The 27,742-nt window shown below is 44.8% G+C and overlaps 1 protein-coding gene and 1 non-coding gene across 10 annotated transcripts in view; one reads left to right on the top strand and one right to left on the bottom strand.

The window, feature by feature from the left end:
- Positions 1–27,742, bottom strand: part of TGFBRAP1 (transforming growth factor beta receptor associated protein 1) — a 69,036-nt gene that overhangs the window by 33,263 nt on the left and 8,031 nt on the right. For 4 of the 9 annotated variants that reach the window (XM_042981070.1, XM_042981073.1, XM_042981069.1 and 1 more), the window contains one exon: positions 8,614–9,315. In XM_042981070.1, coding sequence (XP_042837004.1) covers positions 8,614–9,315 — 702 coding nt within the window. Of the gene's footprint in view, positions 1–8,613; positions 9,316–9,393; positions 9,613–9,819; positions 10,089–27,174; positions 27,513–27,742 lie in introns of those variants that run through there. The other 5 variants (XM_042981072.1, XM_042981071.1, XM_042981075.1 and 2 more) reach the window with 4 other exon arrangements.
- TRNAQ-UUG lies at positions 7,539–7,623 on the top strand. Its single transcript has one exon. It is a non-coding gene; the product is annotated as a tRNA-Gln (tRNA).

Raw genomic sequence — 27,742 nt, 5'->3', positions numbered from 1 at the left:
TGTGTGTGTGTGTGTGTGTGTGTGTGTGTGTTATGTGTCCCACTAAGGAGTTACAACTGCCTAAGGTAAACCATTCTGACCTTACATATTTCCCTTTGACCCTCCAAAGTCTCCAAAGATCATTTTGAAAAAGACTAACTCAGGGCGCCTGGGTGGCTCAGTCGGTTGAGTGTGCGACTCTTGGTTTCGGCTCAGGTCATAGTCTCACGGTTTGTGAGTTCGAGCCCCACATCAGGCTCTGCACGAACAGCATGGAGCCTGCTTGGGATTCTCTTTCTCCCTCTCTGTATCTCTTCCACTCCCCCTCACACTCTCACTCTCTCTCTTTCTCTCTCTCTCAAAAATAAATAAAATAAACATTTAAAAAAAAAAAGAAAAAGACTAAACACAGAAAGAGAGGCTATAAATTAGTAATTCACAAAAGACAAAAAATGCAAATGGCTGGTAAATTCACAAAGAGATTTTCATATTCATTAATAACCAGGGGCACAAATTTAAATGAAAAAAAAAAAAAGCAGTCAAAAAACAACTTTTATCCATCAGATTGGCTAAAGGTTACAGACTGATAACACCAGTATTGCTATAAGGAAAACACACTGTGGAGAATAATTTGGCATTATCTACCAAAACTGAATATACACTTACCCTTTGTTTTATTGAAAAAAATTTTTTAATTATTTTTCTTTATTTTTGAGAGACAGAGAGAGACAGAGCTCAAGTGGGGGAGGGGCAGAGAGAGAGGGAGACACAGAATCCGAAACAGGCTCCAGGCTCTGAGCTGTCCACACAGAGCCCGATGTGGGGCCCGAACTTGTGAACTGTGAGATCATGACCTAAGCTGAAGTCGGACACTCAACCGACTGAGCCACCCAGGAGCCCCTGAGTATACACTTACACTTTAATTGATTCTACTCTTAAATCTAGCGCCAATTAGTAAGTACCAAGATGGTCACTGCAGTGTTTTTAGTAACAGCATAAAATTGAGTATATAACACATTAAAAGAATACGTGGCTCTGGCTGAGCGCATCACGCACAGAGAAGAAAGCTCACCTATTAACTGTGGATATAAAAAAAGGGCAAACACAAAGTAGCGATTTCAATTCAGTGAACTCTTACTACATGGAGCACAGAGATAGCTACCAAGTGATAGACCAGCGTTTCAAGGATTCACAAGTGGTGAAGGGGTACAGGGAAATTCGTAAAATAAAAATTACCACACAGGAGATAAAGACCAGGGCACAGAAAGGTGTAAAAAGCTTTCTGAGTGCTGACAGAGTTCAAGTGTAGACAGAGCCCAGCGATCAAACAGCAGCCTGCACCAGGAAGGTGACCGGGACAGGGGGCAGCAGTGGGGGAGGGCATGTGTCGCCAGAACAGGGTGAACCCTGTCGGAAAGTCAAGTCGGGGTTGGAATGGGACGTGCGGGCTGTAGTCAGGCTGAACAGTAAAGCGATAAATAACAAAACGTGTTTGTCACACGTCACAGGTGCTTCGGAAGGCCAACCTGGCAGGAGTGGGGACGGGGGCTGTGTGCAAGGAGCCGGACCCAGGGGAGGCCAGGCGGCTGCCCACCACCAGGAAGGAGGTCTCGGTCAGCCCAGCACTGGGGCAAAACGGAGGGGAAGTGACTTCCAGAGCTGAATCAGGGAACCTGGCATCTGACTCAGTGGGAACAAGACAGAAGGTGAGTCAAGGGCCACCATGCGGCTGTTGGCCTCGGGATTAACACGACCACGTGGAGTCTAAAATGAAACAGAGATTAGGATGCGGGTAGGAGGCGATGTTTGCACTTCACAAACTCAAGGTCACAGACTTCTGGGAGAGGGGAGACTGGGGTTTCAGCGCTTTCTCGGACGATAGCAGCATGCTTCCTGAAGGGGAACAAATTGGTGCACTGAGCACATCCAAAGCCACAGCAGAATACAGGAGGACAGGACAGAAACCAGAAAACGTCTCTGCAGAGCGCAACCAAGGGCTGGCTGCTCCTGAGGCTGGTGAGGCCCCTTTGATCTCAGCTCTTTCCAAAGCAGGTAAGAAGTCAGGAGTTCAGTGGAGACACGGAAAACTCCACCGAGAAAACTCAGAGCTAGAAGGCGGAACCGATCAGTAAGAGCTGTCTGCTACTGTCCCAGAGGTAGACGAACTTGGGACCGAAGGCACGGGGTTTGGCGTTTCCACTGTTTTACAGTAACAGAGAGGACATAATTACAGTCTGAACTGGCCCACCAGCTGCATCGCCCAAGTATTCAGCCAGCATTAAAAAATGCTGGAGAGAAACCCGAGGTGCAGAGCTCTGGGAAGCATGAAGAATCTGGAATGAGGACTTAGCTTTGGAGGAGGAAATTCAGTTAGCACTATCCTGACTTTTCGGTGTGTTGAGAGCCAGCCAGCTGAAAAGAACCCAAGGGCATAGGTGCTGGCACGCCACTCAGCCAGGCACTTGGCCAACGTAACCCCCCGGAGGGACCAGCATACAGCGAGCCTGAGATGCTGCGAAACTTCCTGTCAAGTAACCGTGTTCTGAACAGCACACTCTCGTGGGAACGTGGACAGCAAGACGTGGTCCAGCCTCATCTTGGCATTAAATCCGGGTGACTGCATTTCCTGCTTAGTCTGGGTATCGCCCGACCTGGGAAGTATGCAGCGCAGAGGCCCTGACATGAATGTTCTCGAAATGAAAAGGGCAGAAACCAGAGGCCAAGAACAAAGGCTTCTACACACCCAAAAAGCAGAAGACATCACTAGAATAAAAGAGCAGAGCAAGAACTGGCAATTGAGGGGCCCAGGTCAAACAGCATAAGGTGCCACAAAACCACGTAGGAACAGAAGGCACTGTCATTAACACAAATTATACACTTGCTAAGCAGGTGACAAATTCTACTGTCTCTATATTGTCAGAGTCAAGTGCAAATGTAACAAATGTGTAAATTGTACATCTTTTTAAAAAAAGCATTATTTTCAACTTGTGCACCCTTTAAATGTCAGAGGACCCCCTTCTCTGAGCTGGGAGCGGGGAGGGGGCCACATGGAGTCAGGAGTAGCTAAACCATCTGCATTTTCCAAGAAGGATTAGCAAAATACAGAGTTGAAAGTGACAGTGCTCAATCACAGTATGAAAATTTCAACCAAATATTGCTGAAAATGGGAAGATGTAAGCTAACACAAAAAGGGAAGAGTGGTTTCTCAGGACACGGGGGGTGAGCACATACCGTCTTCAGGGAGAAACGAGAGCAAAATGAAAATATATGGCTTTCACATGTTGAAAGGTGCATTTGCAGTCATTACACTCATTTATTTGAACTCAGTTTCTGAAGTCACGTAACGATGGTGTGATGGCTGTGCCGTATACAGAAGCTGTATACAGGTAACGTATGAAAGCACTTACAAGTGACACTAGTCAAATGTTTTCACTATAAAGCCTTTATAACAGAAACAGTCAGCTACTGGTTTATAAGCAGGCAAACACACTGACAGAACAAAACAGAAAATCCAGAGACAGGCCCAGTGGCATAGATTGAGAGTACATTAAAGGCAGCTGCCTAAATCAGTGATAGAAGGTGGGTTCTGCCATCAGTTTGTGGACGTAACAGACAGTCATACAGAAAAAGATAAAATTGAATCCATTCCTTATACTCTGCCTATAAAAAAAAAAAAGGAAGCCATAAAAGTACTAGCAGAAAACATGGGTAAATCTGTCCATAACCAGAAGAGAAGGAAACCTCTAACAATGACTCAAAATTGCTTGGATTGGTGGCTCAGTGATAGAGTTCTTGTCTAATTATGACTCAAAATCAAGAAGCAATAAAGTGAAAAACAAGGTTAATACATTTGATTATATAGAAATGTTGAAGAAAAGCTTTTATGTACCAAAAACTGTAAACAAATATTTGAAACATACACCAGACAGGTTGGTATCTAAATACGTAAAGAACACAAAATAAATGGGGAAAGAAAAGAACAGATAATTCCCATCAAAAGAAATGCAAATGACTCTTAAATGTATGAAAAATGTTCACTCTTGCTCCTAATAGGAGAAATGCAATTAACTACATTGAGATCCCATTTCTTATGTCCAGACTGGGAAAAACACAAAAATCTGACAACATACTCCACTCTGTTGGCAGAGCTGAGGGGAAACAGGCATCATCATATGTTGCTGGGGAGAACAGAAAATGGGACGATCTTTTAAAAAAAAATTTTTTTAATGTTTATTTATTTTTGAGAGAGACAGAGACAGAATGTGAGTGGGTTAGGGGCAGAGAGAGAGGGAGACACAGAATCTGAAGCAGGCTCCAGGCTCCAAGCTGTCAGCACAGAGCCCGACGTGGGGCTTGAACTCACGAGCTGTGAGATCATGACCTGAGCTGAAGTCGGACGCTCAACCGAGACACCCAGGCGCCCTAGAAAATGGGACAATCTCTAATCAAAGGAATATGGCGATACCTAGCAAAAGTCACATGCATATCTACTTTGACTCAATGATCCTACTTATAGAAGGCATTCCCATAGATCCATCAGGAAAATACAAAAAGATAAGTCCTTATTAATACCATAAAACTGGCAAAAACCCATATGCCCCAATAGGGGATTTAAAACAACCATGGTGCCCCCACACGACTAAGGAGCATGCAACTGTGAAATGAGGAATATTTCTGTGTTATAGGGCAAAAGGATCTCCAAAATACATTAAAATAAAATAAAAAAGCCAAGAAGGAGGGAGATGCAAATGTTTACACATCTGTTTGTATTTTTCCCTTAAAAATGAAAGGATAAACCCTAAAAATAAAAGTTACCTACGGGAGAAGAAGAGAGTAAGTGAAGGAGACAGGATAGCAGTTCTCTGAATATACCCTGCTGCATCCACCTGAGCTGCAACCTTATAAATATTTACATGTAAAAATATAAAATAAAATAAAGCAATTCCTAAATATCCAAAGTAAAATAAAACAAATTAATCGAACTGTATATGCAGGTGGTGGCATAACCACACAGAGGGGAACTCTTCCAAGGGACTTTAGAACACAGTGATGTGACTGTACATTCCTGACAGGTTATATATGCCCTACCCTGAGAACACAAAGAACTATAACAATCAAACTTTTTCCAGCCATTACACTACGGGAGCAATGGTGTCAGTATTGTCATTCTGTTGTGTGTCCTGTGAGATAAATCAAAGGAACAGCCATGTCGGGCTAGGGGTTTACTAAGATTTTTGGTGTGGTTGAAAGGAGATACAAGAATAGAGACAGATGAGGTCAATGCCCTTGCAGCCCTGAAGTGGTTCTATCAATAGGATCTCAGAATGGACTTTACCGTTAAAAAAATGCATCCTTCTAACCCTGTCCACTGAAGAGACCTCAAAACAATGCACAACAAGCAGCTCTAGCACCCAGACTGTGGTCTCTAAACATCAGGGGTCCTTAGAGAAATGGCTGAAACCAGATCTAGGGCAGGAAATGCACAAAATGAACCTGGAACCCCTTGTCACACCAGAAGGCAAGGAAGACATCAAAGTTCCAGGGTCATGTGAAGGGGGCTCAGCAGTCAACCTGGATAAACCCCCACCAAGCACAGATAGATGAAACGTACCATATGGGTCTGAATCCATGAAGCGTAATGATACTTTTTAAAGTGTCATTCTGGAAGAGAAGGGATCACCTTCTTGTTCTGCCTGTCTTACACAATGTACCTGGGGGCGACCAAATACAAGAAGTTTTTCCTCACTGAAGCAATCTAGTTAAGGTATGGAGGAGGAATGGACAGAAACAGAATGTTGCCATTTAGCAACCGCCCCCGCCATGATTTAAGGATCTACATCTCACTCATCAATAGCTACTGACATCACGGAGAGAAAAAAAGAAACTACACAACCGTATGGAAGTCCCACCACGAAGCCTTTTCTCTCCCCAAAACAAGCAATAAAAAACACTTGAATCTGATAAAACCTGTCATCCTAAGTACAGGCTGGCAGGAAACATGAAGGTCAGCCTGACGTAGTAAACAATATAAGGGGTTACAATCATCAGAATGCAGGCCGTGGGATGCTATAGGTGAAATGATCCAACCTCTTCAACAAAAAATTAAGGAAAAATCAAAAGGAAGGAGGGAAGAGGACTCACAGACCAAGAGAAGCTTAACACATCAGTCAACTGCAGTATACTGGCCTCATGCAGAATCTGATTCAATCAAGCTGAAAAATAAACATATACTTAAAACATAAATTTATGTAGATAGGTATTTACATGTTTCTCTGCATATATGTAACCAACAGGAGAAATATGGCATGCCTTGATATTTGATGATATTAAGGAATTACTGTTAAAAATTTTTAGGTATGTAATGGTGTTGTGGCTTTCTTTCTTTTTTTAAATTTTTTAATGTTTATTTATTTTTGAGAGAGAGAGACAGAGTGTGAACAGGGGAGGGGCACAGAGAGAGGAAGACACAGAACCCAAAGCAGAACAGAGCCCGACACGGGGCTCAAACTCATGAACTGTGAGTGAGATTATGACCTGATCATGTCCCGAAGTTGGACGCTTAACCAATTAAACCACCCAGGCGCCCCTCTTTTTTCCTTTTTTTAAAAATTTTTTTTCAATGTTTATTTATTTTTGAAAGAGAGAGAGAGAGACAGAGCATGAGTGGGGGAGGGGCAGAGAGAGAGGGAGTCACAGAATCCGAAGCAGGCTCCAGGCTCTGAGCTGTCAGCACAGAGCCCGACACGGGGCTCGAACTCACGGACCGCGAGATCATGACCTGAGCCGAAGTCGGACGCTCAACCTACTGGGCCACCAGGCGCCCCTCTTTTTTCCTTTTTTAAGTGACTTAGAACTACATACTGAAAGGTTTATAGGTAAAGTGCTATGATGCCCAGGATGCTAGGATAATCGAGCAGAGGAAACGGTCAGGTGCATAAATCAAACAACTAGCAAGGAATGGGTACATTTGAGTTCATTATAATATTCTCTTTACTATATATATTTATGTAGGCTTTCCATAATACAACTTTTTTTCATTAAAATTGAAATTTTTGTTAAAGAAGAAGGTGGTTGGGATAAAGAATTTTTTCCCAGAAAGTAAAAATTTGAGCTATCAAGTCATGAAAAGCCACGGAGGAACCTTCAATGCATACTACTAAGCGAAAGAAACCAATGTGGAAAGGTAACATGCTGTATGACACTCTGGAAAGATCAGTGGTTGCCAGAGGCTGGGGGTGAGGGGATGGACAGGTGCAGTACAGATGGTTTTAAAGACAATGAACATACTCTGCATGGCACCATAAAGATGGCTCCATTTGCCCAAACCAATAGAATGTACAACTCCAAGAGTGAACCCCAATGTAAACGTGGACTTTGGGTGATGTTAATGTATCAGTGTAGATTCATCCATTATCGTAAGTATACCACTCTGGAGGGGGATGTGGATAGTGCAGGAGGATGTGCACGTATGGGGGCAGTGGGCATATGGGAACTCTGTACTCTCTGTTCAGTCTTGCTGTGAACCCCAAATTTCCTTAAAAAATAAAATCCGTTGGGGTGCCTGGGTGGCTCAGTCGGTTGAGCGTCTGACTTTGGCTCAGGTCGTGACCTCACGGTTCGTGGGTTCGAGCCCCGCGTCGGGCTCTGTGCTGACAGCTGAGAACCTGGAGCCTGCTTCGGATTCTGTGTCTCCCTCTCTCTCTGCACCTCCCCCACTCGCACTCTCTCTGTGTCTGTCTCTCAAAAATGAATAAATGTTAAAAAAAAAATTTTTAATAAAAAATTAAAAAAAATAAAATCTGTTTAAAAACCTAAAAATCAGCCAGTGTACGCTCACTAGCTCATGACCTCAACTTTTGTTGTTACCAGAAAATATGTTTGTGCCCATCACCCTGAAATGAGACACCTACACCCAAACTATGGTTAGCGAGTACCAGCGGTCAGGGGACCCGCCCTCCCCAGCACCTGTATGTCCCAGACGCACACTAACGCTAAAATGAGCCATCCACGGCAGAAAGAAAGTACAAGCCACCCATGCCATTAACCGTTCTGAGTCTTAATTTCGATTAGGCAGCACAGAGAATTAGCAAGGCCATACAACAGAGCCCTTTTCAGGAGCTAGCTACAAGAAACTGTGGTGGAATCAAACTGCAGTCGATAAAATTGGGGACAGAGCACTGAAGTTTTCTCATTTGAAAATGCCTCCGAGAGAGCTCAACTCCTCTTTATAAAGGAAAGTAAAAACAATCCACTGACAAAGCCACACACGTGAGAAATTCGTGTAAGGCAGGCTTACAGACTCTTATTTGGTAGTTATTTACTTTGAGGGATTTTCTCCCCGGAGCCACCTGCAGGCTCCTCTTTGGCACGAAATAAGGCTGGCTTTCCTTTATGATGGGCCTCCATTTATTCCATTAACCCTCCATTCACAAAACAATCTAAGGAAGCTGTAGCAAATGCTGGTTACGCGGTTCTGTTTGTATCTTGCTACATATCCTCAGTGTTGCAAACACCCTTTAGGAGTGTAGTATCTATCGTCACAGCTAACCGCTCCCTCTCGGATCTCCACAAGGGTTCACGGAGATACGGCAAAAGGAACGGACAGACGGGAGGTGAAGGTTGGCGGGGGCTCACCCAGTCCTCCGGGGCCTGCCAGGAGGAACTCCTGTCTCCCGATCCTCTTGACGATGGGTCGCTTCTCGTCGCTGCAGTAAGGAAACAGGTCCTGGGCGACGCCCGTGTTGTAGTTCAGGATGATGTACTGGGTGGTCAGAGCCAGGCACAGGAAGTGGCCATCCACAGCCACGGCCAGGGGCTGCTCCGGCGTCGACACCTCCCTAACGATCTGAACCCGGTCCTCGTACACCAGGAACACCTGGATGGTCCTGCGCTTGACCGAGATGATGCAGACTTCCACACAGAACGGGTCTCCGCTCACGGGGTTCTCGTTCAAGGCCAATGCCACGGCCCCTTTGATGCGAGCCCCCGAGGGGACAGGCTCCAGGCTCATCATGTTGACCAGGGTGATGGAGTTGTCACAGAGCACCAGCAGCCTGTTGAGGGCCGAGGCCGCTCGCAGCTCACTCACTGGCTTCCTGAAGCCCAGGTGCCGGTGCAGCTGCTTGGTGGCAGAGAACGTGGCTGTCCCTGCGGGCTGCGCCCTCTCCTCCAGCAGGAAGTGGTAGACGATGCAGTCACTGGTGCCCACGTACAGGTTCTTGCCACAGCACTCCACGCATTCGATGTGCCCCTGCTCCTTGTCACCTACCAGCAGCTCCCGCTCCACGGCAGAGACCAACGTGAAGGCCTTGGTGCTCATCATGTCTGCTGGCCGACCTGCGGGGAGAGGGAAGGGAAGGTTAATTCAGGGTAACGAACAATAAGCAGAACCATGGCAGGTCACAGGGAATGTACCTGATTCCTCAGTTACAACCTCAGTGAAAGGAAACCATTCGACACTGGTAAGAAACAGTGCAGAGAAGAAAAGCTCTCCTTCCTGGTCTCCTTCCACCAGGCAAATGGGAGACCCCAGCAGGAGAGCACACGCGTGTGCTCCTAATTGAAGCCATCCTGCCCATTCTCAACCCAGCTGGGATTTACACGGAGTTTCCTCATTGTTCTTGGGAGATGAACCTGCAGGCGGAAGACAAGCACACGTATTCACCCGGAGACAACACGACAGAAATGTTTTCGAAAAAGGCAAAAATGATCCTCATTAATCTTCCCCTGAGCTGCTCTGGCCCCTTTTTAGCATTTAAGGGAATGGTGGGACGCAACTATGCCATGTGGTTAAATACTGCCCCTCGGATCTTGTCAGAAACATGGAGGCAGGGACCACACCTTGAACTCCTCTGGGTTCTTCCCAGCACCCTCTCTGGCTCCCCGAGGAAACGTGTTCATGCAGAGTGGTAAAGACGTGCCTCAAATCTCCGTGTCTGGCAGGTAAGGAGGGGGGATACCTAGCAGGTTTGTGAGAAGGTCACTTGTCAGTTCACAGATGACTCCCCCTGCACGACAGACTGCCCCGACCTCTCAACCCTGCCCCGACCTCTCATCCCTGCCTTCCTACTTCCTCCTCTCAAGAGGACTCTGGTTTCACGTGCCACAAAGCTAAAGGCAGCAGAAATGAGTGAGATGGCCTTTCCCTGATCTCTTGGCCAGTAGGAAGGCAACTCACACAGGGTCCCCGATCTGCTCAAGCAGGAGGGAGAAATCTAGTTCCAAAGCAACGTACAGTCAGTTAGGAGAGGCTGGGTGGACTTTTCCATCACTCCAGGCTGCCCAGAAGTAGGGCTGCCTCCAGACAGACTAAATTCCTTAATCCTTTGAGGCGTTCTAGCCAAGGCTGGAAGACCTCTGGAAACTATTCGAGAAAGAATGGAGAATGCTATGATTTCTCATACCCCCCCCCCCCCCCCCCCCCGCCGTCTACAGGGGCAGCAACAGCTGCATTCCGGTCCTTTTCCTTGAGTCAGTAAAATCCCCAGGGAGGAGGGTATCTCAGGTCTGGGGATGAGGTGTTTCCACTGGACACCATCAGAGTTATCTTCCTGTCCCCTACTAGCTGTGTGACCTTGGGAAAGTCACTCGGCTTCTCCATGCCTCAGTTTCCTTGTTTGTAAAATGAACGTAATAATGGCACCTCCTCCATACAGTATTTTGAGATTTAAGGAAGTCAGCTCACACGATATACTTCCTGTCTGGCACATGGCAAGTACTCGATACAAGATTGTGATCTAATCTTTAATACATCCCTCTCAGAGCCCCAGCCTACTTTCAGTTTTTACTTCCCAAGCCGCGCACCAAGAAATGAAATAATGCTGTCTTCTGCCCTTAGCTACGTATAACCTGTGTCCATCTCCTCTGAAGGACAGACTGAAACATAAGCCAGACACTCACTCAACACACAACCTCCTCCAGCCCAGGCAGTTTCATACTCGTTTACGCAAGCTCATCCTCGCAGAGACTATGGAAAAGAGGCAAGAAAGTAAAGCACGAAGCTCAGAAGGCACCACAGAGAAGGAATCGTGTCCGTCTCTCTGGGGCTGAGGGAACTCACAGGGTCCCAGGGACAGTCCAGGGTTGAGGGAAAAGCAGGCTTCAGTCTCTGACACCAACAGTTTTTTAACACTACCATCCATTTGTCATGACCGAAAAGAACCACAAAACTAAACCCAGGCGATAATCTTTTTTTCCATTTCAACACCAATGAATGGTAAGTCTGTGAAAGCTAAGTATTATGGAACACTTCTGCCTTCACTGATTCATTAATAAAGGCTATCCTTTAAAATGGCAAGATACGGGCGCCTGGGGGGCTCAGCAGGTTAGGCGTCCAACTTCGGCTCAGGTCGTGATCTCACGGTTCGTGGGTTCAAGCCCCGTGTCGGGTTCTGTGCTGACAGCTCGGAGCTTGGCGCTTACTTTGGATTCTGTGTCTCCCTCGCTCTCTGCCCCTCCCCCGCTCCCATGCTGTCTCTATCTCTCAAAAGTAAACATAGAAATAAATAAATAAACAAACAAATAAATAAATAAAATGGCAAGATAGAGCGATTCTACTGTTGAAACTGTGAATTGTACCTTTCCCTTTGCAGAAGGAATGGGAAACAGGCCTCGGGCACTCAGAAGCAAGTTCCTCGATGTAACTCTTTAAAGGTGTACTGTCCATACATAATTCTAGCCTGTCTTCACTTCACACAAGGGATAAACTAAACACATCTGCGGTGAAGAATACAGGAAAACAAACACACACCTCATATTTAGTCTAACTACTGGGTGGGCAGAGAAGGAGGCAGGGGAGAGGCAGAGCTATAAGAAAAGCATCTGGTTTATTAAAAAGTCACGGTTTTACAGTATTGAAGAAATGCAATAGTGTTTCACTACCTGGTAACTACAGCTCCTCAAGTCTTGCTAAAGTTCCCTACAACAGGCCTTTAAAAAACATTAAATGTAGTTTCTAAGAAGCAGGAGACTGATGTCAGCATCATGGTGGCTAAGATGTTCCTCCTTTCAGCCCCTCTTTCCGTAACAAATTAGACGTCCATGCACAAAGGCCCCTTGGTGGGTGTTGGGATCTAGCGCCACCCACTATGGGTCCAGGGAAGTCTCACCCACTTGCGCATCCAGCAACAGGCAGCCAGAACCCAGCAGGGGCTGTGGAATCAGTGGCGCCACCAAACCCACCGAGGCCCCCCTCGCTGTGACCGGGGAGAAACCTGCAGAATGCCCACCCGGGCAGATCGGCACACGAGAGAGAATGCGCAGAGGGCCAGCCTTCCCAAGGGGAGATTCCAGCAGGCCGCAGGAGCAAGCCGGACACTAAACAGTCTGAGCTCGGTCACAGCAGAGGCAGCCTCTAAGAGAAACTTTCCCAGGGCTGCGCCCCGCCACGGAATCAGGGGGCTGATCTATCAGGCGGGGGCAACCTCTGCCTCGGAGGGGGGCGGACAGTGGTGCATGAGTGCCCGGCTCCCCCAGCTGTGCGAGATGCGGCTCACCACTGCTCTCCAGCAGGACCCATAGTACTGAGGCTGGATGTCCATGACTGCGGGGAGGAAGGGGAAGAGGAGAGAGGCGGATGGGAATTTCAAAGGGCGTTAATGGTATCGTGTGCAGCAGGAAGTCCAGCGGGGCCCTGTGGGAGTGCCACATCCGGGGATCTCACTAGTGTGTCTCCAGGCGCGCCCCCCACCCCATGCCTGCGCACTTGACCCACACCTCCTCCCACCAAGCAGCGGCTCTGTGCGTGCCTCCACATACAGCACCAGGGAAAGCTCAGTAGACAGAGCCGCCCAGACGGACCACAGGGCTGCCTGTGGGCCAGGGAGAAACCACAAGCGAGCTACAGTGCCTCCTTCGGGGAAAACGAAGGAGAAGTTTCCAGTAGCCGGCAGGTGGGACTGTAAGAACCAAAGACACAAAAGCTTAAGAGTCCTGCCACAAGAGGGAGCAGGAAGAGCAGAGCGGAAATCTGCGCGCACACGGAGAGGAAACCCACTTAACACTGACATCTATGGTGCACAGAATGCCCCATCTCCAGGCAACTCGCACAGATTTAAGAAGCTGTCCCCTGCCACAAATGTGAACGCAGCAAGGCCAAGCGACAGCGAACGTAACAAACCAGGAAAACACGCCATGACGGAATAACCACCCTCCAAACTGAGTTCAAAGGCACGAAATTTGTGAGCCAGCTGATAAAAAATTCGAAGTAGCTGTTCTGAAGACACTCAGTGAGCTACAAAGGAAACTCAGGAAGACAATTCAATGAAACTTTGGGAAAACATAGGATCAAAATGAGATTTTTACCAGAGAAGGAAATCATTAAAAAAGAACCCAATACAAATTCTGCTGCTGAAGAGCTCAGTGAGTAAAATGAAAAATGCAATGGGTGGGTGGGGGGCGGTGTGCCTGGGTGGTTCAGTCGGTTGAGCATCTGACTCTCGGCTCAGGTCATGATCCCAGGGCCATAGGATTAAGCCCTGCAACTGGCTCTGAGCTGAGCGTGGACCTGCTTAAGATTCTCTCTTTCTCCCTCTGCCCTCTCCCCCACTTGACCACGTGCTTTCTCTCTCTCTCTACAAAGAAAAATGCAACAGAGCATCTGCAGTAAGGAGGACGGAGGCCAGAAAACATGGGCTAGAGGGTGAGGATTCTCAAACAGCCCAGTTAGGGGAAGACAAAGAGGAGAGAATGAAGAGTGAAGAAAGCCTAAGCGATCAATAGGATTCCTTCAAAAGAACAAATACTGGAAAACCTGGAGTTTCAGAAGGAGAGAGAGGAAGGAGCACAAAATTATTTAAAGAAATAATAGCTGAGGATTTCCCAAGCCTAGGGAGAGATTGGGACATCCAATGTCACAAAGCAAACAGATCACCCTATTATCTCAATGCAAAAAGACACATTACAAATGAAACTGTCAAAACTTAAGGACGAAAGGAAGAACTCTAAAAGCAGCCATGGGAAAAAACACTGTAACCTTCAAAGGAACCCCGTTAGGCTATCCAGGGATTAATGCAAAAAGACACATTACAAATGAAACTGTCAAAACTTAAGGACGAAAGGAAGGACTCTAAAAGCAGCCAGGGGAAAAAGCACAGTAACCTTCAAAGGAACCCCATTAGGCTATCCAGGGATTTGGGACTTACCCCTCACAGGCCAGGAAAATCTTTCAACTGAGGAATGGACAAAGAAAGTGTGGTGTACGTATATACAATGGAATATTATTCATCCACGAAAAAGAAAGCAATCCTGCCATTTGTAACAACACAGTTGGATCTAGAGGACATCATGCTAAGTGAGATCACTCAGACAGAGGAAGACAGACAAATACTGCACAATCTCACTTGTATGTGGAATCTAAAAAAGCCAAACTCAGAGAGTTAAATGTTCTTAGCAGACGCTGGGGGTGGGGGAACTGGGGAGACGTTGTTTAGGGCACAAACTTGGAACTAGGGGATAAATAAGTCCTGGAGAACCAAAGCACAACTTCCTGATTATCAGCCACACTGTATTATGAACTTCACAGCTGCTGAAACAGAATCACATGGGGGTTTACTGAAAGCTGAGAAAGTAACATTCTAATACTTACAAGTGGTTTATTCCTTTATGCAGCAGGAAGTTTTCTCCATGCTCTAACTCACAGGATAAACTCACTTAAAATAGAAATCATGAAAACATAAACTATAGGCCATCCTTCTCCTTATTATCATTAAGTCCAACTTGCTGGGGTTGAAGTCAGAGAGATTTTAATTCACGCTTTATTATGTGATCTCACACTGACTTGAAATTGAAACTTTCTGACAGAATGTCACCTTAAAAGAATGGTTATTAATTGAAAGATCAACTTTTTTTTTTAAGGTTTATTTATTTTTTGAGAGAGAGAGAGTACAAGCAGGGGAGGAGCAGAGAGAGGGAGACACAGAATCCGAAGCAGGCTCCAGGCTCTGAGCTGTCAGCACAGGGCCTGAAGCAGGACTCAGACTCACGGACCGTGAGATCATGACCTGAGCCGAAGTCGGACGCTTAACCAACTGAGCCATCTAGGCACCCCGAAAGATCAACTTTTTAATATTTTTTTCAAAACTGCACAGTACAGACCTGGTGAGGGAAAGAGACTTAAAAGTATCAGTACATTCATGGGCAACAGTTTAAATACAGATACCATTATATATGCAACAAACACTTCTCAGTGTACAACAAGAGCAAAAAGGCACTCTTCCATTTTCCAGGAGTATCCCCATCTTATTAAGGAAAAAGGACGAGGAAAAGAAGCATGTAACAGTGCAAAGCAATATGTAATGACCAAATGAACAAAATTAAAACATTAGCAATGACTTTCCACCAAACTGAGAGCATACACACGCCATGGGTGACATCAGAATCCAAGCGAGCGTCTTTATAAACACTAGTGGAAAAATACTAATTTTCTTGTGCAGGTGTACACAGAAAATTGTCTTTTATGCTCATGACTGTAGCCACTGGTGAAGGGCCTTCCTGCTTTAGCATCTTGCCTCGGATTCTTTAGGCTTCTTAAACCTCAGCTCAAAAGTGACAATCCCATTCTTTCGGCTACATACCGAGCTGGGCAGCAGAGACTCATAAGCCTCAGAAATGTTTTCCGTGTTTTTGACTTAAGACCTGTGACAACAGTTAGACAGGCTTCTGGAAGCCCAGGAGAGCTGATTCGGATGAGTTTATATGCAACGCAAGAGCACCGGCTACGCTCGGCTTTCATGGACACTGCCTGTCCCATAAAGCAAGCACCGTGTCCATATGGCTCTCTTAGCAAGTTCTACCAAACATTTAGGAATCAGATAATACGAGTTTTAAATAATAAATCTTCTGGAGAATTAAAAAAAGGGGGGGGGGGTGGAGGGAGCACATATCCCACTTCATTTTATAAGCCAGTATAAAGTAGAACTGTAATATCCAAACCAGATAAGGACGTGGGAAGAAAAGAAAATCCTAATCATTCTCACTTATAAATCAACATGCTAAAGTATTAAATATTAGCACACTGAATACACAGACACACAGTATGAATAAGATGGCATGTGATATTGGCTTAAGGTAATAAAATCTGTTGGTTTAATTCACATTTCCAAAATAAAGGCAAAAAGCATAGAACAAGGAACAAGACTATTACCATCTGTTTGGGGTAGATTACATCCCCCCAAATGTGTTAAAGTCCTAACTCCCATTACTTGCAAACAGGACCTTATGTGGAAACAGGGTCCTCGCAGATGATCAAGTTAAGATGAGGTCATTAGGGTGAGCCCTAATACAATGTGACAGGCGTCATTATAAACAGGAAATCTGGACGCAAAACGGACACACATAGCGGAAAGACACGTGAAAACACAGGGAGAAGGTGGCCACGTATAAGCCCAGGAACGCCTGGAGCTACCAGAAACAGACGAAAGGGCCTGCAGCATAGTGTGTCTCAGAGCCCTCAGACACCAGGACCTCAGACTTCTACCTTCCAGAACTATGAGGCAATAAATGTATGTTGTTTATTTTTTTTAATTTTTTTTAATGTTTACTTATTTTTGACAGAGAGAGAGAGAGAGAGAGAGAGAAAGTGCGAGCAGGGGAGGGACAGAGAGGGAGACACAGAATCCGACGCAGGCTCCAGGCTGTGAGCTGTCGGCACGGAGCCCGATGTGCGGCTCGAGCCCACAAACTGTGAGATCGTGACCTGATGCGAAGTCGGACACTCAACCAACTGAGCCACTCAGGTGCCCCTAATGTATGTTGTTTAAGCCACCCAGTCTATGGTCCTTGGTTACGACAGGCCCAGCAAACTAATGCACCATCTCTACTCAACACTGTGCATGGAGTCTTTGCCAGTTAAAAAGGAACAATTATAAAAAACTGAAAACAAAGACACAACACTATAAATATTTATAGATGCTATCATTGTTTACATGGAAACTCACAAATCTATTAGAATTACTAAAATTTTAGAAATGTCTTTTACATATATTATATATAACATATAATGGAATATTATTAGTCAGCTGTAAGAAATGCTATCTTGCCATTTGTGACAACATGGACGGACCTAGAGGGTATTATGCTTAGTGAAATAAGTCAGACAGAGAAAGACGAATACCATGTGATTTCACTTACATGTGGAACCAGAGAACAAAAGCAACCCTCCCCAAAACATAAAACACAGAGACAGAACCGTGAAACAAACTGGTGGTTGCTAGAGGGAAGGAGATTGGGGGGGATGGGCGAAAAAGGTGATGAGGATTAAGAGGTACAAACTTCCATTTACAAAATACATTAGTCAAGGGATGAAAAAGTACAGCATAGGGAATATAGCCAATAATATTGTAATAACGTTGCATGGTGACAGATGGTGACCACACTTGTCATGGTGAGCACTGAGTAATGTACCGAATTACAGAATTGTGAAATCATTATGTTGCACACCTAAAACTAATATAATATTGTGTGTCAATATACTTCAATTAAAAAAACAAACAAACAAACAAAATGGTGCCATCACTTTGAAATCAGGTGAGTTTTTTATAAAGTTAAACATGCATTTATCCTGTTACTCCACAATATTACTCTGAAGGTTTCCAGTTCTCTTGAGGATCTATCAGTATCTGCAAAAAGACTTTTATGAGAATGTGCATAGTAGCTTTATTCATAATAGCACCAAACAGGAAACAACCCAGTTTCACCCATTTGTACCCATTTCTATGTGGGGTGTTCACACAACTTGGAAGTAAAAAGGAATAAACAACTGCTAGGTAACAACACAAATGAAACAAAAAAGTATACACATACTGCATGTTTTCATTTATATGAAGTTCAGAAGTAGGCAAAACTCATCTCTAGCAACAGAAATCAGAACAGTGTTTACCTTGGAGAGAAAGGGGTGACCAAATGGAAAGGGACACAAGGAAACTTTCCGGGGTGACAGAAATACTCAAGATGTTGTCTGGGGCATCGGTTACACAGGTATATACATTTGTTAAAATTCACTGAGCTGTACACTTAGGGTCTGTGTATGCAATTCCAGTAAAAATTCTCACAGGTGTATGTGTGTGTGTGTGTGTGTGTGTGTGTGTGTGTAACTCAAAAAGCATATTATAAAATTCATACGGCAGAGGAAGGGCAAAAAAAAGCAAGACACTTCTGGAAAACATAAGTAAGGAGACCTGACTCAACCGACAAAATGTAATGTAAAGCTAGATAACAGGGTACTGGTATGAGGCAAACCTAAGAGAACAAGTCTGGGTGCCAGAAATTGACGTGCGCATACGGAACCATGAACTATGACAAGAGAGGCACTGTATATCAATGGGGTGTATATAGAGTCTATACGTGTTCAGTGATCAGTGCAGGATAGCTGGATATCCACAAAGAAGGGAAAAAAAAAAAAACCAACTAGATTCCTATTGTATACCATGTATTGAAATTATTCCAGATGGATTAAGATACTTAGGTATAGATCTTTAAAACTTTGAGAGGTAAATATGGAAAACAATATGTTTCTGATCTTGGGGTAGGGAAGAATTTCTAAAATAAGATCTAAAAAGGGGCGGCTGGGCTGCTCAGTCAGTTAAGCGACTGACTTCCACTCAGGTCATGATCTCACAGTTCGTTGATTTCAAGCCCCGCGTCAGGCTCTGTGCTGACAGCTCAGAGCCTGGAGCCTGCTTCAGATTCTGGGTCTCCCTCTCTCTCTGCCCCTCCCCTGCTCATACTGTGTCTCTCTCTCTCTCTCAAAAAAAATAATAATAAATAAATATTTTTTAAAAAAGATCTAAAAAAAAGCAGAAACCCCAGGAAAAAAGTTTGTTCGCATTAAAATGTAAAACCTGTGTTCTTCAAAAGACACCCCAAACAAAGTGAGGAATTAAGATGGGAAAAGACCCTGATGTCACATATCTGACAATAAAAGATCCCTGGATGATACAGGGAACTCCTACAGAAAGAAAGTACCAGCAATCTCATAGACGAGTCGGCAAGACACGTGAACAAGCGTTTCACAGAAGAGGAAACATGGTCAACAGACATGAAAGAATGCTCAACCGGATTCATCATCTGGAGTTGCAAGTTATAACTACCATGAGACTTCATTTTATACCCATGAAACTGACAGAACATTTGATATCCGATGACAGCAGCTGCTTGCAAGAACACGGAGCAATCACTCTCTACGTGGCTGGTGGAAGCTTCTAAACTGGCAAGACCATTCTGGCATTATGCAGAAGCCCTTGACATTGGGAGTAAGCCAGGGACTCTACTTTTAGGCATATGCCCTACAGAATTTATGTTTACCACACCATAAGCAAGAACATTGGCTGCAATCTTCTTTGAGAGGGAAGCTGGGAACTACTCACATTCCCTGGACAGGGTGGAATACTCAACAGCTGGACAGCCAGAGGTGCAGCTATCCACAGACATTGATCTCAAGCTCAAGGGCAAGTCGCCGAACACTCTACACTGAATGACAGACAAGGCTCTGTATGACTCAAAAACCTGACCATCCATCTAATAAAATGTTTAGGGTCTCAGCCCTACATAGTCAGACCATAAAGCAACGTAAGGGAATGATAAACACAAATCTAGGGAGGCTGCATGGAAAATAAGGATAGGCTGGGTTTCAAAGGTATTAACGATGTTCTGTTTCTTACGCTGAGGTTGCTTTTATTATTACTCCCTATATCCTAATCCAGACTGTAACTATTTCTTTAAGGTCATTAAATAGTAATTAAATTACATGTGTATACACACACACACACACACACACTAAAATTCTGATTGCCTCAAACCAGCTTACTGTGGAAATAGATATAGAACATCAGCTTAATACATTTGGTAAGATTCACAGCATGCATGTTCCTTGTTTAAAATGGCACCAATGAAAACATTTATCACAGATGTAAGTGGTTTACTTACAGTTTCTCAGTTCATCTAAACCCAGTGCTTACTTTACTGTACCCATATTTACAAAGTTCAATCGAGGGCAACCTATCAGGTATTTTCCACAAATCCCCCTGGATTCTTAGAAGGCAGAGGAAAATACTAACATGTGATGGAATGCCCAAGAAGGTAAATGCCCTGGACAGGGTTGGTATTTGTACCTTCTGGGGTCCCAGCTTCCAAGAGGCCAGCCTCTTACCTTCTGGACCTCTCCCTAGCCTCAGTTTTCATACAAGTACAGTTGACGCTTGAATAACCCAGGTGCTACCCTCCCCCCACACCAGCACAACCCAAAATCCATGTGGAACTTTTGACTCCCCACAAAACTGAATTACTAGCAGCCTACTGGTGACCGGAAGGAAGGCTTACAGATAACATACTCAGCAGATGAACACATATTTTGTATGGTATATGTGTTATATACTGGACTCTTACAATCAAGTAGGCTAGAGAAAAGAAAATGTTACTATGAAAATCATAAGGAAGACGAAATAACATTTACACTAGGGCACTGTATTTGCGGGAAACCATCTGAGCGTAAGTGGAACTGTGTAGTTCAAACCTGTGCTTTTCAAGGGTCACCTGTAACTCCACTCTTATTTTTCAACTGGTTGAAGACTGGTATTACTAACTGCCTCATTCGCCTTTTCTTTTTCTCTGCACTAAGTCTCACCAAGGCCAGGCCTCATTTTAAAAAGTCAAACAGAAAGAATAAGCATGGAACAAAAGCCAGGTTTGAAGCAGATCATCTAGATGTAGAGAGTGGCTTGTAGGTCCCACATTACAAGATTAAATAAAAAAACAAAAACAAAAACAAAACACACATAGAGACCCCTGACTTGAGCCAGAAAGAAATACATTCTGCCACAAGAAGGCCATGACAAAGGGACACTTGCTAAGATGAGATCTTTTCCAGTAATTATTATTCTTGAGCCAAAAGAATGACGCTCTGTTATCTCCGGTCACAGAATGTGCACAGGAGTGCAGCCTCAAGGTGGTGACGGTGTCCTGTGTGTCTACAAAAAAAAAAAATCTCACATTGGAGGGTGACGTCCACACTTGAAAACGAAGCAAACTCTTGAGTGCGGCTAAATGTGCCCCAAGGAGCCATCACTTTAGAGGGTAAAAACTCAAAAACTCACCAACGTGTATGACAGCCTTTAACAGGAGATGCTTTCCTATGAACAAGCTAAGGATTAATTCTTCATCTACATTTTAAAAAGGACACTCTACCTAAACTCAGATTTGCTATTTTTCTCAATTCATATTAATTTCTTTTGAGTGTCTGATGGTCCATCGTGAGCGAACAGAGATCCAGCGGTCATCCTTATGTTTGGGCCGAAGTCAGGGCAGGTCTGACGTCATACATGAGGAAGGGCAGGGACGTGGATCTCATGCCTAAAACATCACTATACTGTCCTTAAAACACTTCACAGAGTATACCACTGCCTAACACATGAACTCTAAACTCAGCATAAGATAAGCAGCCCTTAAAAATCCAACTCCAGCCAACCTTTCCGCTCTTATTTATAAAGTTATAGTTATTAACCTCTTCATATTATCCACATTAGTCTCTTGTTTTATTATTATGTAGCTACATTCGGTTCTGAATTCTTGAGTCTGCTAGCTGCTGCGAGTGTCCAAGGTGCTCTACAAACCAACCAGTTGTGAAGAGGGATCCTGAGCCCAAACTACTCTCTGGGTACCTTTCCAAGGGACTGAAACCATTAGTCAGAAAATAGTTATCATTAACTACAGTGGTTTGTTTGAATTTAACAACATAATAATCCGTAAGGTAGAAAACACTGCCTCATTCCCATTGGCCAAATCTAGTCATTTGCACACATGCAAAGAAGTAATACAGGGGTCAAGTTGGTGTCGGACCTGTGCATGGGGGGACTGCAGACTTACCCGCAGCCCTTCACTGGCTGACCACAGGAATTCAGGCATCAGGTCGAAGTGCGCCTGCTTTCCTGAATATCCCTGTGATTTGCCGTATTTCTATAAAAAAACAAGAACTTAAAAAAAGTTTGTATTTTGCCATTTTAATAAAGGTCTTTCCTTTTACGGGGGGGGGGGGGGGAATGTTTCTTAAGAAGTTTCTCACTCATCCTAGGTAAACATACTTATTAAAACTGAAGCCATAGGCTATAGCCAATACCTATTACAGGGGAAAAATCTGCGAAAAATTAAAAAAAATCAGCTCTAAAAACCAAACCTACAAGGGAGTTAAGCAAAGCCATCATCCATTCTCACACTCTTGGAGAGGGGGTGGGAGGGAACACAGAGCCTTCCAGGCTTCATCAGCTGTTTTCAGCTCCATGTCAACGGGTCATGACGTTGGTCCCCTGTGATCAGGAGAGACAGCGGAAGTGCAGAGGGCAGAGCTGACAGCACAGCATCGTGGAGGGGAGGAAGGGTCCAGAAGGGAGTGCTCTGCAACACAGCAAAACACTCTGCCTGATTCCTGTGATGTTTCAGGCTGGTCCTGAGGGATATTTCAGGTGGGAAAAGTTAGAAGCCAGTGCAGAGGCCCATTTTCTTGGTCCCAGCCATGGAGGCTGACCTGATGCCTGGACTGGGCCAGCCAGAAACATTAAGAGATGGACTCGGGTGGGTGGAGGGCACGTGCCGGTGCCAGCCCCACTCGGGTCAGCTTGCTACCTAAAGCAGAAAGTGTGGGCAGTGGCTTGGGACCTGCTGTTCAGTGTCCAGCCTCTGTCTCTGTACCTGGTGGCACTGAGCACCAACCCTGACCCGCCCATCCTCCTCCCTCCCACCCCACACTCATCGTGGCCATCAGGCAGAGCAGGTAGGTGGGACTGGACACTCACTTCTCCTCTGGCCTGGAAACGTCTATTTCCTATGTTATGTTCCTGAACGAATGAACAGCCAAGTCACAGACTGAAAAAGTCTCTCTTGGGTGGGAAAAGGCAAATCTTGCTAGCCAAAGTTCTTCCACTACAAGCTACCTTCAGATGCTTTCTTAGTGCTGAACTGGCAAAATAAAATGTTAATTGAAGTCCCCCACTAAAAATAAAGTGCTAAACACCCCCAATTCCTATGGGCGCTGACAATCGCCTTTAGTCTGCAGACGTAAGACGTTCAATTAAAACACACCGGTGTCTCCAAACTTTAGTTCACACCTGAAAGATGAATTTTGGTAGCCCTGTGGGCCAATCAGCATTCTTCTTGGGATATAAATTGACTCTAACTACAATTGAGATCAAGAAAAATATATGACTTATCTTACTGACCACTCTAGAGTCAGATGAGCTTTGATAGGGCTCAAAAGCTCCTTGACAATGACTTTATTTACTTATTTTTTACTTTTTTAATATAATTTATTGTCAAGTTAGCTAACAGACAGCGTATACAGTGGGCTCTTGGCTTCAGGAATAGATTCCCATGATTCATTGCTTACGTACAACAATTTTTTAATGAAAAGAAATCTTGACATTTTTGTTTTTTAAACTGCAAATTGGCTCCTCTGACAATCTCCCCCAAATCCTCAAGGAATATAACAGGGTAATCAGGGGACTGTACATGTAGAAGCAAGAGAGGCACGATGGGGACAAAGAAGACATTTCTGTCCTGGCTCACGAGGGACACGGGCAAGGGGAATCGTGTACTGGAGCCTGGGCAGAGTGCGAGGGATCCAGTAAAGTTTCAGCATAGTTTCTCCTGCTGTTTCGGGGGTGGGAGGTGGAAACATGGAGTGCATCCCAACATTAAGTCAAAATGTAATTGAGGCACGTCACCACTGTGGTATTCTACACAAACATCTATCACTGCAACCTAAGTGTGAGACAACACCAACAAGCCCACAGAGGGACACTCTACAAAATCCCTGACACTTTGAGAGTGTTAGGGTCATAAAAAATGAAGACTGAGACCAAGGAGACATGACAACTAAATGCAATGTGGGGAAATGGGATCAGAAGCAGGACCATGGAACAGAAAACAGATGTCAGGGGAAAAACTGAACATAAGTAGAGCATGTAGTTTGGTTAATAGCACTGATGTTAACATACCAGTTTTGATCACTGTACCATGGTCACACAAGGTGTTAACAAAAGTGGACGTTGGGGAAGGGTGCATGTGAGATCTGTACTATTTTCTCACTCTTCAGTAAGCCCAGAGTCACCTTCAAAACAGGAAGTTGAAAAGACAAATGTAATCCCAGTTTATTGGTTTATTATCTTGCCTTAATCTAACAGAGAATGAGAGACCTCCAATAATGTCCTTTTTCTAGCAGGAAAGGAGACACTCAGAATGCTCTTGAGTGTCTGTAACCAAACAGGACCAAAAGGAGCACACAATGGGCAGCACTCCAGCAGAATACCCCGCGTGCCTCAGGTTACTGGGGTGATTTTACCAGCTGTTTTATGCAGTTACTTTTGGAAATGATTTTTCTCAAGTTTGGTGTCCTAGCTTAAAATGACAGGTATGGAATAATACCTACAAATTAAGTTTTGTTTTGGTTTGGTTTTGTCTTGAGAATACATTTCAAAAAGGAGAGTTTTGGACTTTTGCTCATTTGAAGTACTTCTTCCCATAGACAAGTTCAGAACTGGGGTAAATGTGAGCTGATTCCCACTGGGTCCAAAATCTGATATCCTATGAGCTTCAGGAGAAGCAGGCAGGCGAAGGACTCTGATAGAGAACAGTAGGGCTTTGGGTCAGCAGAGCTGGAAAAGAGCAGAAATGTAACCTTCCAATGCCCTCTGTAAGAACTGAGACTCCAGGGCTAACCCAGCGAACAGTGGTAAGGCAAGCCTGATCCAAGGCAGGCATTCTCAGTGTTAATCTGGGGATCCTGAGCTCTCGTGGCTTGGGTACCTGTTGACGATCTTAAAACTTCTGGGCCCAATGCGTCCTTGTAAAAATAGGAATTTGGACTGGACTACATACTTACGCTGTACTATTCTCAAGCTCCTCTGGAGGAAGGGTATTAATAACAGTACTATAGGCGAGTACTGTAGGGGAGACAAGACTTCCAGAATGCGCACTGGGTGCCAGACTCTGTATCAAGTGCTATCTCCATACTCACAAGGAGCCTACAGGCAAGTACTATCGTTATTCCATTCTGCAGGAGAGCAAACAGGCTTAGAAAGGTTAAACGACCATGGAGAGCTGATTCCAACCCAGGCAGCTTGACTCAAGAGCCCACACCCAGAAGCACCGTGCACACAGCCTGCCCAGGGGTAATGACTGCTCCATGTCTGGACTGAGGACGGGCACCTGCTCTACAGCACCCTAAACAACTTTTGTCACAAATAACTGACTCCTACCAAATGGGGTTCAGTCTCAGCACTGCCTTGCTACATTTCAGACACAGATATGATATCTTTACACTTTTCTCCACTAACCTAGTAATCTTAGGAAAACAGGGTATGTGTTCGTGTGACGTAAATTGTTCTTCTGCAACGGCACCCCATACTGGCCCCTGAATTCTTCACCAAGTTCTCATGGCCATCTGCTGAATGACTCAAACGTGAAATCTGCCAGGAATCAACAGCAAATTTACTGACTTGTGCCACAATGTTTCCTGCTATCAGTCAGGACACTACCTGACAACCATTTCATGTTATCTTTGCACTCGTGTGACAGAGATAGCGTAAGACTAGCTATAGCACAGTAAACCTGCTCCAGTGACCCAAAAGTGTACCTGACAAAAGGAGAAACAAACAAAAAAACAAAAAACACAGCTAAGGTCTAACATCTAACTTGTCACCTTGATATTATCCTGGCACATACCTATATGTAACTATTCATAGTTGGTATCCTTTTCCTTGGCAATACTAATCAAAATTATTTAGATGCATGTAAACATAACATACAAAAGTATATACATACATAACTACTTATATATACCACATACACCCACACGCCCTACATGCACATATATGGTATAAAGACGTCATACGTATATATATACTACAAACATATAGGTATCTATGTATGCAGTTACACACACACACCATTGTGCATACACGTGGTGTGTGTATATATATGTATATATGTATACATCCTACCATCAACAGTTATAACTGAAGGGATTTGGGAGGGGAAGGTGGGGGGAAGGGGACCAGAGTGGGAGTATGGGTCTCAAGGGCATCTCCTTTAGAGCACTTCCTCAATACCTTTAAACAGCCATAAAGAATTACCAAGCGCCTGCTGGAAGCTAGGCAGTTGGTCTCTTTCACATACCTTATTTTCCTGAGTCTTCAATTTACTCAACAGTGATGGACTATCGAGACTAGATCTTGCTCTCAATTCTGCAAGATTTCACAAAATGCTCAATGAGCGTGCCTGTTCTTTTGCACGAAGCACCCAAGCTCGTCTGGGGCAGCCCCAAATTAACTTGTTACTTCTACATTCATTTAGTAGCCACGCATTTTTTAATAAAGAAAAACGGGTCAGGTTTGCCACAGAGGAGATGAGTTGTAAAGTCCCAGCCAAATTATTCCAGCAGTATCCAAACACCTGGCCACCACCAATGATTACTTTAATGTATTTCTAATGAGGACTGGATTCAGACCAAGTTGAAGATGCTTAAGCCAATAAGGAAAATTCGCTCAAGTTTTCTTAAAGGATCACAAATGTTTAATATCAGCGTGAAGAAGCCACAGTAACTCCTTTTTTTTTTCTTTCTCCCTGACTACAAATGCTAGCCGCAAATCAGGCCTAGAAAATGTAGCATTTTTAGAATAGTGAGCTCTGTGCTTTTAAAACTTGTCAACTAGAGGAAGATGCCCTGTTACAAGCTGCTGTGGCTAGAGGGTCAGGTGAGGCTGAAGCAGCCCAGGAGCTCGTGGTGGTTGGACAAGATCCCCGCCGACTGTCAGACCACAGGGCTGCCGTTCATGGTCATGAGTAGAGGAGGAAAGGCAGAGGACTCGAAGGCAAGGGGCACACCTCTCATCCGATCTCTTTGTAAAATGTATCCTGTGATGTGTACAGCAAAACTGGGAATTCAGAACCCACAAGGAGCCTAACCCGGAGTACAATACTCATTGGGTTGACAATTTCTCAGAGCATAAAACCACTGCTTTCCAGAGCTGAGAGACCTACAGCTCCAGATCCTTATTTATATTTCTTAATAATTTATCGAGCACCTACTAAGTGCCAGGCCCTGTGCCAAACGCACATTTTCTTGTCAGAACGCATGCAAGCTTTCCAATATTACCACTATTTTGATTGACGAAATCGAGACACAGAACAACCAGTAAATTGTCCAAGGCTCACAGTTAGGAAGCGGCAGGCGCAGGGCAGCGGCAGCTCCCAGCGGCAGCTCCATACTCATTACCATCATGGAGCAGCTCTGTCCCCATTTCAGAGAGGAACTAGAGCCGGGGAAGGGTAGTTGTAGACAAGTTCCAGGGGATTCTGGTCAGTACTCTTCCTGGTGCCACACATCAAAGAGGCCATTTCAATGACTGCTGAATCTGCCCGGCTAGCAGAAATGGAAGGAAAAAAGCAAAGGAAGCAGCCAGCCAGAAGTTCCTTCCTATCTGACCCCAGCTCTGGGAGCTTCCAGCTGAGCAGCAGAGAGAAGCAAGTCCACCAGGAGGGAGCAGAGGGCACTGGCAGGCCCCTCCACGACCTCCATTCTGGTTCTGACTCGGGGTTGGCCAGCTCACACTGCCCTAGGACCCTCCTCACCCACTTCTGTCAGTGTCTTAACGTGTCACTGGAATCACAATGGCAGCTGCCTGCCCTCACTCTGGATGGACAGGTGCCTACCCACAAGCACTTCATCCAGGATTAAATCCTGATGGGACACGTTTTGACCCCAGAGCCTAACACAGTCCAT

The sequence above is a fragment of the Panthera tigris genome, chromosome A3 (assembly GCF_018350195.1).
Source record: "Panthera tigris isolate Pti1 chromosome A3, P.tigris_Pti1_mat1.1, whole genome shotgun sequence".
Classification (NCBI taxonomy): domain Eukaryota; kingdom Metazoa; phylum Chordata; class Mammalia; order Carnivora; family Felidae; genus Panthera; species Panthera tigris.
This window is presented reverse-complemented; position numbering and strand designations above follow the sequence as displayed.